This window comes from Melospiza melodia, chromosome 7 (genome assembly GCF_035770615.1).
Source record: "Melospiza melodia melodia isolate bMelMel2 chromosome 7, bMelMel2.pri, whole genome shotgun sequence".
Lineage (NCBI taxonomy): Eukaryota > Metazoa > Chordata > Aves > Passeriformes > Passerellidae > Melospiza > Melospiza melodia.
The window spans coordinates 13,718,489-13,734,711 of NC_086200.1; the positions used below are offsets into that span (position 1 = coordinate 13,718,489).

At 50.6% G+C, this 16,223-nt stretch overlaps 1 protein-coding gene across 1 annotated transcript; it reads left to right on the plus strand.

Annotated features, from left to right (window-relative positions):
- Positions 1 to 14,959: 14,959 nt before the first annotated feature.
- LOC134420513 (olfactory receptor 14I1-like) lies at positions 14,960 to 15,858 on the plus strand (the record flags this gene model as incomplete). Its single annotated transcript, XM_063160670.1, has 1 exon — positions 14,960 to 15,858. A coding segment is annotated over one exon (870 nt), but the record flags the coding sequence as incomplete, so codon positions are not given.
- Positions 15,859 to 16,223: the final 365 nt, after the last annotated feature.

Here is a 16,223-nt window from a genome sequence, read left to right on the forward strand (position 1 = left end):
CCAGCTGGTGGCTATAACACTTCACAGGAAAAAGGGACCAGAACAGACAGTAGCAATCTACCCCTACATTTTGCAAAATTCTCCACCCCTGTTGGGAAGGGATGTTCTTTCCTTGCTAGGATTCTGGATTACAAATTTATCCTTAGGACCACTGCCGTACACCCTCCGCTGCCAATCAAATTGACTTGGAAATCATCAGACCCCGTATGGGTCGAGCAGTGGCCCCTGACAGAGCCTCGAATGGCAGCCTTGCTGGAACTGGTCAACCGCGAACTGCAAAAGGGTCACATAGAACCCTCCGTCAGCCTGAGGAACACCCCTGTATTTGTGATCCCCAAAAGGCCTGGAGAAGGCTATCGCCTCATCCACGACCTGAGAGAAGTGAGCAAGACGATCCGACCCATGGGTCCAGTCCAGACACTGCTTCCTGCGAACTCAGCCATCCCCGAAAGGCAGCTGTGCGCAGTGCTGGACATCAAGGACTGTTTCTTTTTGATACCCCTGCACACTGAGGACAGAGAACAGTTTGCCTTTTCTGTGGCGTTTTGAAATGGCGAACGGCCCAATCTCCGCTTCCAATGGAGGGTACTTCCACAAGGTCTTGTTTACAGCCCTGTCATATGCCAAATCACCGTGGACAAAGCACTGATGCCGGTCCGACACTCCTATCCCGACGCAACCATCATCCAGTACATGGACGACATCCTAGTCGCTGCACCATTGGCAAGCCAAGTAGATCACCTGGTGTCCACAATCACGGAAACCCTTCAGGCCAACGGCTTCAAGATCGCGAGCGCAAAGATCAAGAGCGGACCCTGCGTGACTTTCCTGGGAGTGGGGATCACAAGCTCCTACGTGACACCCCCCAAGGCGAAGGTCTGTCGAGACATCAAAACACTCCACGACGTGCAACGCCTGGTGGGATCGCTACAGTGGCTTCGCAACATCATCCTAGTTCCTCCCGAGATCATGGACCCTTTATATGACCTCCTGAAAGGAAAGAACCCCTGGGATCCCAAGGAGCTGACACTGCAGGCAACGAGCTCCCTTGACTTCATCGAAAGCCAGATGTCCACTGGCATACTTACCAGATGGAACCCAGCCATGCCGCTGGACCTATACGTCCACTTTACACCGAAGGGGGGAGTGGGAGCACTGGCCCAAGAACCTTCTGAAAAGGCCCGACCGATTCAATGGGTGGTGCTCGGAAGATCTGCTCGTGCATTTTCCCCAGGAATCGAATGCATCGCTAACCTCATCATGAAAGGCAGGAAACTTGCCTTGAGACACCTGGGAACAGAGCCAACAAGCATCCACCTCCCGTTCCGCAAGCAACCGACCTTGGAGTCAGCCACAATATCGGAATACCTGGCCCTTGCTCTCACTGGCTTCGGAGGAGAAATCTCCTACTCCTCCAAGCCACCCTGGACTCAGCTGCTGACTGTAGTCGACATGGACATGCCGCCAAAGGTCAAGGGTCGACCGCAGCCAGGACCAATGGTCTTCACAGACGCTTCCTCCATGACTTCAACCACAGCAGCAGTGTGGCAGGCAGGAGAGCAATGGCATTGCGTCAAAGCATGTGACCCCACACTGTCAGTGCAACAGCTGGAGGCAGCAGCAGTCGTCTTGGCATGCGGACTCTTCCAAGAAGAACACCTCAACATCGTAACGGACTCTATATTCGTGGCAAGGCTTTGCCCAGCCATGGCAGGACCAGGAATGATGACATCAGCAGCAGCCCTAATGCTGGAAGAAGCACTCTCCTCGCGACAGGGCACCGTGTCAGTCATTCACATCAACAGTCACAACCCAGTCAAAGATTACTTCCAGATCAGCAACGACAAAGCGGACGCTGCAGCAAAAGGCATATGGACGTTGCAGGAAGCCCATCAACTGCACGAGTCGCTCCACATCGGAGCCAAAGCACTGGCGAAGAGACGCGAAATCTCGACAGCGGACGCGAAACATATGGTAGCCACTTGCCCGTACTGCCAGAAGTCGCCCCTGTGGACCTGCGGGGTCAACCCGAGAGGTCTCAAGCCCTCAGAAATCTGGCAGTTGGACTTCACTCGGTGTGAACTGCTGAAGCCCCAAGCATGGCTTGCAGTGACAGTAGACACTTATAGCAGAACGATCATAGCCACACAGCACCCCAAAGCAAACTCCAAGGCCACAATTCAGCACTGGCTGACAGCCATGGCCTGGCTTGGTATCCCCAAACAGATCAAAACTGACAACGGTTCCAGGTTCACTTCTAAACCAGTGCAAGAGTTCGCTTCAAAATGGGGTATCACATTAGTGTGAGGTATCCCGTATAACAGTACCGGGCAGACCATAGTCGAGAGAGCAAATCAGACCCTAAAAATCAAGATAGAGGTGTTGGTGAAAGCGGAGGGCTTTGCCAACGCCATTCCCCCAGAAGACCAGGCACGTATACTGGCAACCGCTTTGCTGGCACTGAATCAATTCCCTAGAGGAGATGAAACAAACAGTCCCGTCCAAAAGCACTGGGCCACTCGAACGCTAGAGGAGGGCCCGCAGGTTGTAAATAGAAACGAGCTAGGCAAATGGGAACGGGGCTGGAGGTTGATGCTCACGGGGCGAGGGTACGCAGCTGTCAAAAAGGACGGCAAAATCAGGTGGTGTCCACTTAAGTCGATTGAGCCGGACCTCCATAGCGAGCAGAATGAGACTGATGAGAGTTGCGAGTTTCTGTTTACAGGACATGCTCGTGGGACGTCCTCGTGACGCGTACATCCTCATTCCAGAGGAAAGTGACAGACCACCAAGCCGCCAGGCAGCGCCCAAGAGACCCGCACGGGTGAGACCCAAGCGTCAACGGTGTTTCTGTGTGATTTTGCTGTTGGGGCTTGTCACCAGAGGGCAAGCCAGCCCAGATCACTACCCCCATCGGCCATTCAGGTGGGTCATGCAACACCTTAGTAGTGACAAGGTGCTCAGAGAAGTCACCACACCGAACACCCCATCCCTCGTGCTCCACATCACCGACCTGTTTCCAGGACAACCAAAGGTAGACCCCAATTCCCCACACGCCACACACATGTACCTATCCTACTGGTGCCCAGCTTCAAACCCTGGGAAAAGCTACTGCAATCACCCAGGGTGGGGACATTGTGGGCACTGGGGCTGCGAAACCATTGTCACAGATGCCAGACCGTCAGGGCCTGAGTGGGAGCCACAAGAGCCCGACAAATTCTTACAGTTCACCTGGGCACCCAAGGGCTGCAAAACACCCCCCTTCCTCCATGGAAACTTTTATCGAAACCGTCATAAAATCCCCAAATTTCGGAAATGCCCAGACTACAACATGACAGTCTTGCAGCCACATCACCCTAGCTGGGCCACAGGCAAAACGTGGACAGTAGTCCTTCAAGGGTCAAAAGAGAGGGTGAATGTGCGAATTATCAGGCTCCAACCGTCGGTGCCCCGAGCGGTCGGACCCAACAACGTGATTAAAAGCGTGCTGAAATGGAGAAACGCAACCCACCCCAAAGCCTTGCCCACAAGGGTCGCTGATATCCCAACCGGCCATGCGGAAGCCTTTCAGATAGGCCGCTCAGCCGGGTCGGACTCAGACCCAATCCTTGGTATGTTAGAAGCTACCTTCCTATCCCTGAACTAATCCAACCCTAAACTAACCGAATCCTGCTGGCTTTGTTACGATGTCGAACCTCCCTTTTACGAAGGAGTCGCTTTAAACACTCCCTTCAGTTACTCCACAGCAGATGCACCCAACCAATGTAGGTGGGACACCCCTCGCAAAGGAATCACCCTGAGTCAAGTGACAGGCCAGGGCAGATGCTTTGGCAATGCAACCCTAGCTAGGCGGAATGGCAACGTCTGCACCGAAGTTGTCAAACCCAACGGGAAAAACAATAAGTGGGTAGTCCCATCCGCATTTGGGATGTGGGTTTGCCAGCGATCTGGAGTGAGTCCCTGTGTGTTCCTTCCCAAATTCAATGACTCTAACGACTTTTGTGTCCAAGTTCTGATTGTTGCTATGGTCCTGTACCACGCAGATGAAGAAGTGTATCGCCATTTCGAGGAACCCAGTCGGCTCTACAAAAGAGAAATAGTAACAGGTATAACAATCTCAATGCTGCTGGGCCTAGGAGCAGCCGGAACGGCCACAGGAGTCTCAGCCTTGGTGACCCAGCACCAAGGACTGTCACAGCTGCAGGCAACAATTGACGAGGACCTGCAGAGGATCGAGAAATCCATCTCCTTTCTAGAGAAATCAGTCTCCTCGCTCTCAGAAGTAGTCTTGCAGAACAGGTGAGGACTAGACCTCCTGTTCATGCAGCAAGGAGCCCTGTGGGCCGCCTTGAAGGAGGAGTACTGCTTCTATGCAGACCACATGGGAGTCATGAGACAGTCCATGGCAGAACTCCGAAACAGACTGGCTCAGAGACAGAAAGACAGGGAAGCCCAACAGGGTTGGTTCAAGTCCTGGTTCAATCGATCCCCATGGCTAACCACCCTAATTTCTACCCTAATAGGTCCATTGACAATGTTACTTTCAGCTGTCACCTTCGGACCATGCCTGCTGAACAAGGTAGTCTCATTCATTCAGACCCGCCTAGAACGGGCTAACATCCTGTTCATAGGCCGGCAACAACTGCTGTGAATTCGACCAGAGAACACTGCCAGTCACAAGATTTTCTACCCAAGTTTACCAAACCCCTTTCTTTGTCAACAACCCCATGCCTCATCTCAGTACCTATGTATATGACTACTTCGTTCATTTGTGAAAAAGGGGGGGGAGATGTAGTAGATAGGGTCAGGTGCTCGGAAAATCTCACGATGTCACAGAAAGCAGCAGGATTCCTCTCCCCCTAATGCCTAGTGATAAACGATCACCCAAGAATGTTGTCCCCCCTAACATTAGTAACTTTCGACTCCTTACTAACCAATTACAGTAAGGTAAGACCCCCTGACGTAGAGAAAAACCCGACGAGTATAAAACCCGATGAAGCGGGACAATAAAGGTCTTGAACCGTCCACCATAGTGGTGTTTGTGTGTGTTCTTGGCCCGAGTGACCCTGGAGAGTTTGGGTCGCCGTGCCGCTTCCTCAGAACCAGATCGCCTTGCCTTGCATCAGAAGGCAACAGGATCCACACCAGGGAATGCCCTACAAGTATGGGGAATGTGAGAAGAGCTTCAGTCGTAGGTCCCAGCTGATCATCAACCAAATAATCCACACTGGGGAGAGGCCCTATGAGTGTCCCAAGTGTCAGAAGAGGTTTCAGACCAGCTCCAATCTCCTCGGCCACCAGTGGATTCACACTGAGGGGAGGCCCTTCTGCTGCCCTGACTGTGGGAAGGGCTTCATGGACAACTCCATCCCCGTCACCCACCAGTGCATCCACACTTGGGAGAGGGCCTACGAGTGTCCCCAGTGTGGGAAGAGTTTCTTTGGCAGCTCTGACTTGACCAGACACCAATGGAGGCACCGGTAAGGGAAGTCCTGCAAGTGCTCCAACTGCTGAAGAGCTTCATGCACCGCTCTAGCTTCATCCCCCATGGGAGGATCCACATTGGTCAGAGCCCTGGTGACCCACATTTCCTGTGACCCATGTTGGGAGGACACCTGGCTGGTTATCCTTTTGGTTTGGCCCTAATTTTCTTCTGATTTTTCTTTATCACCCTAAAACACCTGAAATATGACAAAAAAGAAAGTAATTGATCAAGGATATCTAAAATCCTACTATTTAAAAGGTGTTTGAGGTGGAATTTATGGTTTGGGAACATATACTGGAAGATTTGTGTGTTCTTGGGGGATTTCAGGAAGTATTCTCCATATCCTTGCACTCCAGAATTCAAGATAAATTGGTCTGTCACCTCAAAATTATTCAATCCCACTGAAAACACCTCAATTTTACCCCAAAATGGCTCAATTCATGTCAAATTGCCTTGTTCCCACCTCAGAAAAACTAAGTCCCATGCCATATCTAGTTGATTCCATAATCTCCAGGGTGAGATGGTGTTGGAAGGAGATTGGGAGAAGTGAGATCGAAATTTGAGGGTGTGGGATCAGGATTGTGTAGGTCTGGGTGTGTGTGATCTATTTTGATAGTAAATAAAACTTTCAGAACTATCGATTTCTGTCCCATTCCTTTTCCATCAGTTCCAGTTCTGTTTTCAGAGTGCCATCTTCTCAGCTGATTGTATTGGTGTCCTCCTTTCTCTCCTGCCTCACTTTGCCTGCTCTGTTTCTCTCTCAGTGTCTCCCTTAACCCAGGGCAGCTCCCACCAAAGATCCTGCCCTGATTTACTTCCCAATCCATGAGCTACAACAACCGTGTACAACAACAAAGTTATGAAGGCTTGCAGTGAAATGTCACTGTAGGATCTTACTCCACTTGGCTTTTGGCTCCTTCTTAAGAGCTTTGCCTTTGAGGGCAGGAACATCTTTTCCTGGCTGGGAACTGCCATTCCAGCCCCTGGGAGTGTGTGCCATGGATCCCAGAGGGGCATTCCTGAGGCTCCCAGGGTGCTGCTCCTGCCATGCCTCCCAAGGAGCTGTGCAGAGCCAGGGCACAAGGTCCAGCAGCTCTGTTGGTTCTGCAGTGCCACAACAGCCCCTGGTTCCATGAGCGTCCATACTGCAAACAGAGGTTCCTTGGTTCCCATGATGCCCTGCTGTGTCACCATGGATATTTAGTGCCATGAAGTTCTTCAGTGTCACAATGGCCTCCCTCTCTCTATGAGCTTCTGCAGTGCCACAATGGCTTCCTTGGATGGGCAGTGTCACCATGGACAATTGGCTCCATGCAGCCCCACTGGGTCACCATGGACTCCTTGGTTCCATGAGGTTCTGGGAGTGTCTCCATGGTCTCCTTGGATCCACAGTGTCACAATGGTCCACTGGATCCACATGGCCCTGCTGTGTCACCATGGGCCCTTGGTTCCATGGCACCCCAGGGTCACAATTGACTCCTTGCTTCCATGTCACTCTCTTAGGGTCAAAATGGTCCCTTCATTCCATGAGGAATACAGAAGTTTTGTAGAAACATTGAGCAAATCCTGCTTAATAAAACTGGGAACATCTGTTTGCATTCAAGAGAGATGTTAATGGTGACGGTGGCACCAGCAGCTTCCATCTGCAACAGAGATCCAGGGAAGGGACAGGGACAGAGAATTCAGCTGCAAGACTCAGAGAATTCTGCTCCCAGAGATCATTTCTGCTCACACTGTCCCTTGGATAAAGGTGACACCAATCCTGGCAGCCTGGACTGAGCAGGTGGCTCCCGAGTTGGGTTTGTTGTTCAGGAAATCTGCTCAGGCTTTTCCATTTTTTCTGGTTTGAAAGCAAAACCAGAGAGAGACTCCAAGTCAGAATTACAATTTATTAGGAAAAGAAACAAAAAAAAAAAAAACCAAAATGCATTCAAAAATGCAAAAGAAAAAACATTGACAAAGTCAGAATACAACTTGACACCCTGTTGGTCAGGGTGTTGTTAGCAGTCCAGTTGGAATGGTGGCTGCAGTCCTCCTGGAGTGGCAGATGTGGTTATGTTGGAGCAGTGATCCTGTAGTAGGGTGTAGTCTTCCTCTGAAGATCCAATGGAAATGACAGCTGTTCCCTGGGAAATCCACTGGAAAGGCAGCTTGTTCGGTCCCAAACCCCAGATTATATCCTGGTGGGGATGCTTAACTCCTCCCCACTGGGCAGAGCATCTCACAATGAGCTAAAATCATTCTGTAAGTCATGGGGTGGGTCAAGAAATGGCTCCCAGAGGGAGTTATCTCTGAGTCACATGGCAAGGCATTGATTGGCCCATTTACAGGAGATAAGGAAAAAACAATGCCCTTCCTGCTTTCAACAGCTCTTGAGGATTGGAATAGAATACATCTTTACATTGTAACCTAGGACATCTATCACTGATGGAAGGGTGGGATGGAATAACTTCATATTTGAGGTCATGTTGAGCTCTGCTGGGGGTTTCCTGAGGTCTGGTAGTGCTGTTGGCTTCAGGAACAGTTTGGGCAATGGCTCTGGGACTGAGGGCTGGGTGAAAAATGAGAACAGTTCTTAGTCTTGTATTTACAGTCTTTTGCTATATGTCCAGTTTTCTCACAGTTATAACAGTTTCCACTGCCTTTATTACATTCTGTATTGTGGGGAAGCACATTTAATGCAACCAGTGCTTCCATTGCACCCTGGCCTGTGGCCTTGGCTAGGCTGGAGTCACGGTCTGAGACCGCTTGGCAAATGCAAGCATCAACCATCTGAGCGATGGTCGGCTCATGGACAAGGCGGAGGGTGTCCAGAACCTTTCTGCACTCAATAATGGCATTACAGAAAGCTAATTTGCTAATAAGATAATCCCAGACCTTTTGATCATCTTTACAATGTAAAGATGTATTCTATTCCAATCCTCAAGAGCTGTTGAAAGCAGGAAGGGCATTGTTTTTCCAGCACTTTATTAAGGTGATCGACAAACTTGATGTAGCTCTCATCTGGGCCCTGGCAAATGTCAGTGAAGTCAATGTGGGATGTAGAAGTGTCAGGTGGAGGAGGGTACACCATGCAGCACCTTTGAGATCTTCCAGTATTGACCAGGGGAGGACTTCACCCTGATATTGCAGTCTAGTATAGTCTCCTTCCCTGGTAACGCGGTCCATTGTGAGGTGTTGTCACCGTTCTTCCTCAACATAACCTTTTGGCAATTCATTAAATTTATTTATCCAAAGTTGTTTCCACAAAATAAACTCAGCAGGTGACAATATAATTTTTATACACTCTATTAAATTTTATGGTACCATCGTGTGGGCAGTAAATGGTGCATCCAGCAAATTCTTAAAATAGGGAGAACTCCTCCCATAGTCCTTTGCAGCATTAACTAAGTCCCTAATTTCCCTATGGAGGTAGAGAATCCAAGATTCAGATGGCACCTGTGCAGTATAAGCAGGGGCCAAAACCTAAATGGGAATCCATAGGGAATAGATTTAGGTTTTGGCCCCCGCTTATACTGCCCAGGTGCCACCTGAATCTTGGATACCACCTCCCAGTCCCCCTCCTTTGCAGCTTTTCTCTGCATCCTCTGCCAAGAATGCTTGGGCTCATCCTCACTCTCAGATAAGCTATCGCTCTCTTCCTCTGCAGAGGAAGCAGGTCTGCTGGGAGGGGCGTAGGGCATTCAGCCAACTGGCAACACACTGTGTTGAAGGCCTTTGGTAGCCAAAATGGCTTCCTTCCAGTTGGCCCCATGTCCAATTCCAGGGTTGGAACTCAACATCAAGGTGGGGCCTGTCACAGGGGAGGTACGTGGAGCAAAGGCAGGAAATGGGGATGAAGGCAGAAGGGAATCTAAAATGGTGGTCTCTCAAACAGGAGCATTGCCATCTTGTGATTTATAGGAAGGGGGATTAGGATCAGGAGATGAAGGAATGTGAGTGAGGGAATATGTCAGGGCAGCATGGCCACTACCACCCTGAGGAGAGGACAGAAAAGGAGGGGAGATGGCAGATGGCTTGTCTGTGCCGAAAACAGACATCTCCCGTCCTGTTCTCAGGGAACATGGGTTCAGGAACCTGGGGGGAGGATTGAATAAACCAGGACAATGGGTTGGAACCATGAACTCATCACATGATCCCATAAATTGAATGAAACAACAGCAAAAACTTCCCAACTTTTAAAACCCCTTGTGTTTGTAAAATATAAAGCTTTTTCCCAACAGCATCCCAAAACAGTAACTGATAGATAGAATCAACAGAGATATCAGGAAGCTTCTCAAATAACCATGAACAATACTTTTTAAACTCCCCTCAGAAAATGAACTCCCCTCTAAATTTAAAACTCTCCAAAACTTAACAAAAACATCCTTTGCAGCTTGGGACTGATTATTTCCCATAGCTCCTCCCAATAGAAGGGAGAATGCCCACCCACAGGAACAGAAAATCAAAAGCCCAAATCCCTGGGAGCTCTCTGCCACTCAGTCACTCACTCTCAGTCTCACAGGCACAATCTTCAGCCAAAGTGGGGCCTGTGGGGCTGTCAGCAAAGCTGGTCCCACAGATGTTGAGGGGATTGTTGACTTCTTCTTCAGTGAGATTCAATAAAACTCAAGTCTCATTTCAGCATTTTGGTTGACCTGAAGGGGTACAGCTTCCAGTGACATCTGGCTGGCAGGATCACTGCGGGAGACGCTACCGGGGACCGTAACAAATCAGGTCACTGTTCGGGCGCCATGTGCAGCATCATTGCTCTGCTGAGGCCCTTGTAGCATCCAGCACTCATGAGCCCAAAGCTCACTGCTACTTTAGAAAGCTGACAGAACAGGCAGGATGGGTTTTCATATGATCTTCTGCAAACTGGATTTATTGGTACAGGAACAGGGTACACAGCTGAACAGGGTCCAGGGATGAAGACAGGGTGTAGGCGGAGGGATCAGGGTCTTATATGGGGTAGTGAGGGTGGAGCTGAGGGTCAGGGTCCAATGGATATGGGGGAAAATGGTGCAGAGGAGGGGTCAGAGGTCAGGTCAGCCAATAGGGAAACAAGGGTGAAGGAATGCAGCAAACTAGGGCCAGTGGAGGGACAGAGGGAGAACATTCTAGGGCTAAACAAACATGGGCAATAGGAGATTAACTAGGATAATTAGGCCAATGGGCCAATGGGGTAACATAACGTGACATGAATCATGTGTCTGCAAAGATCAATAGGAGAAGAAAGCATCTCACCCTAACCTGAAAGCCTATTCCTCTTATCTGGAACCAGTCCTCCATTTCTAGGGGATTGAGACTCTGATGGCAGGGCTCTGGGCCTCCACACATCCTCACAGCTGGCCCAGGCCAGGTCTGGAGTGGTCTTGGTGGCAGCTTGGGCTTGGCACACACTTGAGGAGGGTGTCCATATTCAACAGGGAGCTTAGGAGGTTTAGATTACTAAAATAAAAGAAGAAAAACCTCACTTTGACTGAGTGCAGCAAGTTCTCCAAGATAAGCTGACCCCAGGTGAGTGAGGAGAGACAGGATGGGGTTTGGAAATGTGGAGCAAGGCTCTCTACACTGAGTCAGATCTCAAGACACAGCTGCTCAGAGCAGGCCAGACCTCCTTAGGAAAGCCCCTGGGTCTATCAGTCACAGAATGCTGCTATCATTTCTTCTCTAAAGAGAACCATACACCATTAAAACAGGAATATGGATTTATTGGAAGTTATTTGAAATATTTCTCTGTAACAATAGAAAAAGAACTTTCTAGTGAACTGCACTACAGTAGAAGGAAATCAAAGCAAAACCATGGTTGGTCAGGATGTACTTGATCATAATGAGCCCCATGGTGCATTCGGACCTGAGCCCTGAAACCTCAGGGCCTGAGAAGAGATTGCACAAACCTTTCCAGGAGTGAAAGACGGAAAAAAAACCCAAAGTGTCTTGAGGCATGAATGTGTCCCTCTGAGGTCCATCCCCAACACAGGCTCCTCATGACTCCTTGGAGGAGAGTATTGGAGGCCAGGATGTCATGAAATCCTCTCAGAGATTCAATGTAGAAAGGAAAATCCAAAGTACCTTAAAAACCTTGAGTATCTCAAAGTATTAAGGAGCACTACTGAGTGTCAGTACAAAGCTCTCAAGGGACTCGTTAAAGCAGATAATTGGGGCCATGGTTGTATAAAGCTCTCACAGAGCCTGTATCAAAAGGGAAACACCAAATACCTTAAAAAAACTAAAGTACCCTTAAGTATTAATGAGCCCCAATGAGTATTGTTACTGACAAAGCCTCTCCAGGGACTAATTACAGCAGATAATTGGAGCCCATGATTGCACAAACCTCTTAGAGACTGCAAGACAAAAGCCAAACCCAAAGTCCTTTGAAAAACCTGCAGAGAGGCTCCCGGCACAGAGGCAGCTCCTGGCGAGGGCAGAGCTGCAGAGAGACAGCTCTGGCCAGGAGCAGCTCCTGTGCACAGCCCAGCAGGGCTGGGACACTGCCTGCAGCCACCCTGGGCACAGCACAGGGGCACAGAGGGGTTAAACTCAGCCTGGGCTGGGAGCACAGAGCAGAGCTTACTCAGGGCTCACTAGAGCAGAAATCAGCCCAGGTTTGAAACAGTCATTCCCTGGCTGTGGGAAGAGAAGCTGCCATTCCTGCAGGGATCTCCTGGAGCTGGCACATCCCACAGCTTTTAGGACCTTTCAGGAGAACTCTCAGAGCTGCTCCAGGGCAGGCCTGTGGCCCTAAGGCAGGGCTGGCTTTCCCTGCTGCCCCAGCCCAGGCACAGCCCAAGGCAGCTCCTGTTGCCAGGCTCTGCTGCAGGGCTGAGCAGCCGGGGCTGCAGCCAGGGGTGCCCAGGGCTGTCCTGCAGAGCAGGGTCCTGCAGCCCAGGGCGCTGTGCTGGGGCAGGGACTCTGCTGCCTGCCAGGGACAGCTCTCAGCCGGCCCGGGGAGCTGCTCCCAGTGCTGGGGAGAAGCTGTGGGGGGAAGGAGCCACCCTGAGCTGGGCAGGGGCTGCTGCTGAGAGGGGCTGGGTGGGGCAGGGCTGCTCCCAGCTCCAGACCTGCCTGGGCACAGCTCCAGAGGACACTTCCCAAAGAAGGTAAGCCTGGGATTGCTGTAAAGATCAGGAGCTTTCCTGAGAGTGTTTTCAATTTCCTACTTGGAGAAAGATGGGAATGTTGGGGTGGTGACAAAAAGTTTTTTGTACTTTTTACATTTTTATATATTCATAGCTCTCTAAATTACTATTATATAGTTACAATACTATAATCCTTACTTAACTCTACTAAACTCTTAACTGTATTAAACCACTATTATATTCTTATATAGCTTTAATTCTGAATTAAATCTAGTATGTTTCCTTACCTTTCTCTTAATACCCTGACTGTCTAAATATATTCCTAAAATGCTGTCTAGTCCTATTCTTTTATATAGTCCTGAAATACTATATAGTCTTCCAGGAACTGGACATATAGGAGCATTTTGGGTTTTGAGAATGAGCAGAATATGAGCAGTCATTATAAAAAGTGAAGGCAAAGAAGCCTTTGGACCTACTCCAATGGGCTGACCCAGGGGTGTGTAACTAGGGAAAATGCATCTCCTTTTGGATGTTCCTGTTAAATATCCTAATTAATCAACCTTAATAAATCATTGAAATCAGGAGCTGGGTGTACCACATCCTTACTGGGACACCTGGAAACTTCCAATAAATGTCTCGTTTTTACTTTGCTTTACTGTTCTAACACTGCTGCAAGGGTTTTTTTTTCTCTTTGGATTATAGACAACAGGGGGATGAGAGAAGCAGAACAGGAATTGTAATCCCAGAATCACAGAACCTTCTGAGTTGAAAGGGACACACAGGATCATTAAAGAAATGTTTGAACATTTACACAGACTCCAGAACTGTAACTTTGGGTGGAGAGTCTCTCTGCTGGGAGCCTCCCAAAGGCCCTCAGCCACTCCTCAGCCCTGGACAGCAGCAGCATCACCTCTGCAGGGCCCAACAGGGCTCTCCTGAGCTGCCCTTGCCCAGCTGCACACAGAGCCTGCCCCAGCCAGGGCCCTGCACACAGGCAGGTTTCTGTAGGGCCCCAGCCAGGGCACACAGGCTGGGATGGGCTCTATGAGCGCTGGCAGGGACAAGGCTCCTCTCAGGAGGGAATGTCCAGGCCCAGGGAGATGCTCAGGGAAGGAGAGGGGGCTGAAGAGAGCAGTGCTGGGGCAGGATGAGGGCACGGATGGTGTGTGGGAGGTGCCAGGCACAGCTGGGCAGGGGAACACTGTCCTGAGTGCCCGGCTGTCTCTGCCCTGCCCTCTCAGGCACAGCACCACAACATCTTCTCTGGGTTCTGCTGTGCCCTGATATTGTCACTGTTATCTGCTGCTCTCAGGGAGGCTCTGGCATTTGCAGCAGCTGAGTCAGGCACTGCCCTTGGCATTCCTGCCAGGCAGGGCTGTCCATGGGAATGGGGTGTCCAAGCTTCCCTGACACCTGTGGGGCTGTGGGCAAAGCAGTCCATGGGAAAGGGGAATGAGCTGAGCCCCCTCCCTGAGATCCCATCATGGGCACAGCCGGGGATCTCCTTGCTGTGCCCTTCCAAGCTCTGAGCTGCCCTCCTGGGTGCAAATCTGTGCCAGAGCCTCTGGGAGTTCCCTGAATGTCCCACGGGGAAGGGCAGAGCTGCCAGAGCTGAGGAAATGCTGTTGGGTTTGCCAAGGGAGCCGTGAGTGTCCTTGGCACAAGGGGATGCTGAGACATTGCCCAGAGACCTTTAGGGAGGGTGAGACATTCAGGGATCCCTCTGCTCTGGGCAGGGTCTGGTTTATCCCAGGGAGACCCAGGAGTGTGATTGTGCTCTGATTGCAGCCTAAGGTGCAAAGCCAGAGCAGCTGGGAACAAGCCCATACAGCCCCTCACCTTCCCTGAGCCACAGGGAATCCTTTGCCTCTCTCATCTGGCAGTGGCAAAATCTGAGTGTAGCAGAAATGCTGGGGATTTTTGACCTCAGAGAGCCAAGAATGATCTGTTTTTAGGAAAAAAGTCCTTAAAACAGCTCCTGTAATCCATGTCCTGAAAACCTAGGAGTGCAGATGCTACCAAGCCTATGTCCATTCTGAGTGATTCCCCTGAAAAATCCTGAATATCCAGCCTTGTCCCTGTGCCCCATGGCCACAAACCCAGGGCAGTGGGGCAGGGCTGGCTCCTCAAGAGCCTCCAGGCACAAGCCTAGCTGCTCCTGGCAAACTCAGCCTGCATAACTGGAGCTCAGGCAGGGACCTGGGTGAAGGTTTTCCCAGAGAAAGAACAAGGGTGGGTGAGTCCCAGCAAGACAGTCTGCAGGGAATTGCCCAGGTTTGACTCCAAGCACCTCTCCTGACTTGTCACTGTCCTTTCTCCATGAACAGGTCCCCATGTGCAGCCCCAGCAAATGTCGAACAGCAGCTCCATCAGGCTTTTCCTCCTGCTGGCATTGGCAGACACGCGGCAGCTGCAGCTCCTGCACTTCTGCCTCTTGCTGGGCATCTCCCTGGCTGCCATCCTGGGCAACGGCCTCATCATCTGCACTGTAGCCTGCGGCCACCACCTGCACACGCCCATGTTCTTCTTCCTGCTCAACCTGGCCATCAGCGACCTGGGCTCCATCTGCACCACTGTCCCCAAAGCCATGCACAATTCCCTCTGGGACACCAGGGACATCTCCTATGAAGGATGTGCTGCACAGGTGTTTTTCTTTTTGCTCTTCATTTCAGCAGAGTATTTCCTCCTGACCATCATGTGCTACGACCGCTACGTGTCCATCTGCAAACCCCTGCACTACAGGACCCTCCTGGGCAGCAGAGCCTGTGCCCACATGGCAGCAGCTGCCTGGGCCAGTGCCTTCCTCTATTCACTGCTGCACACAGCCAATACATTTTCCCTGCCCCTGTGCCATGGCAATGCCCTGGGCCAGTTCTTCTGTGAAATCCCACAGATCCTGAAGCTTTCCTGCTACAAATCCTATCTCAGGGAATTTGGGCTCATTGCAGTTAGTGTCTGTTTATGTTTTGGCTGTTTTGTGTTCATTGTTTTCTCCTATGTGCAGATCTTCAGGGCCGTGCTGAGGATCCCCTCTGAGCAGGGACGGCACAAAGCCTTTTCCACCTGCCTCCCTCACCTGGCTGTGGTCTCCCTGTTCCTCAGCACTGCAGAATTTGCCTACCTGAAGCCTCCCTCCATCTCCTCCCCATCCCTGGATCTGGCAGTGTCATTTCTGTACTCGGTGGTGCCTCCATTCCTGAACCCCCTCATCTACAGCCTGAGGAACCAGGAGCTCAAGGCTGCAGTGTGGAGACTGATCACTGGATGCTTCCAGGGACATTAAACTGCTGGCCAGTTTCTGCCAATCACTTCTAATAAAAGACATCTTTCATACTTCTTGTTGCTTTGGTTGTGGTTTGTTGTTTTTTTCCTTTGTATTAGTTTTTCATATTGTCCACAAAGGAATGTCATTGTTTTTGCCTTTTCTCATTTTGTTTCTCTCCAACTTCCCTGTGGCCAGAGGCTGTGTCAATGAGGGGCCACACTCTTTTGGCTTTAAAGGAACTAAAGGATCTCCCAGCCAAGTTTTTTTCCAGAGATGTCCTTGTGTTCCCTTCTCTGGAGCTGCAGCAGCAATGTCTGTGTGCTGAGCTGGGGGCAGATCAGTGCTGGCACAGCAGCTCTGCTCCTGCTGGCCACACCATTCCTGATCCAGGCCAGGAGCCATTGGCCTTCTT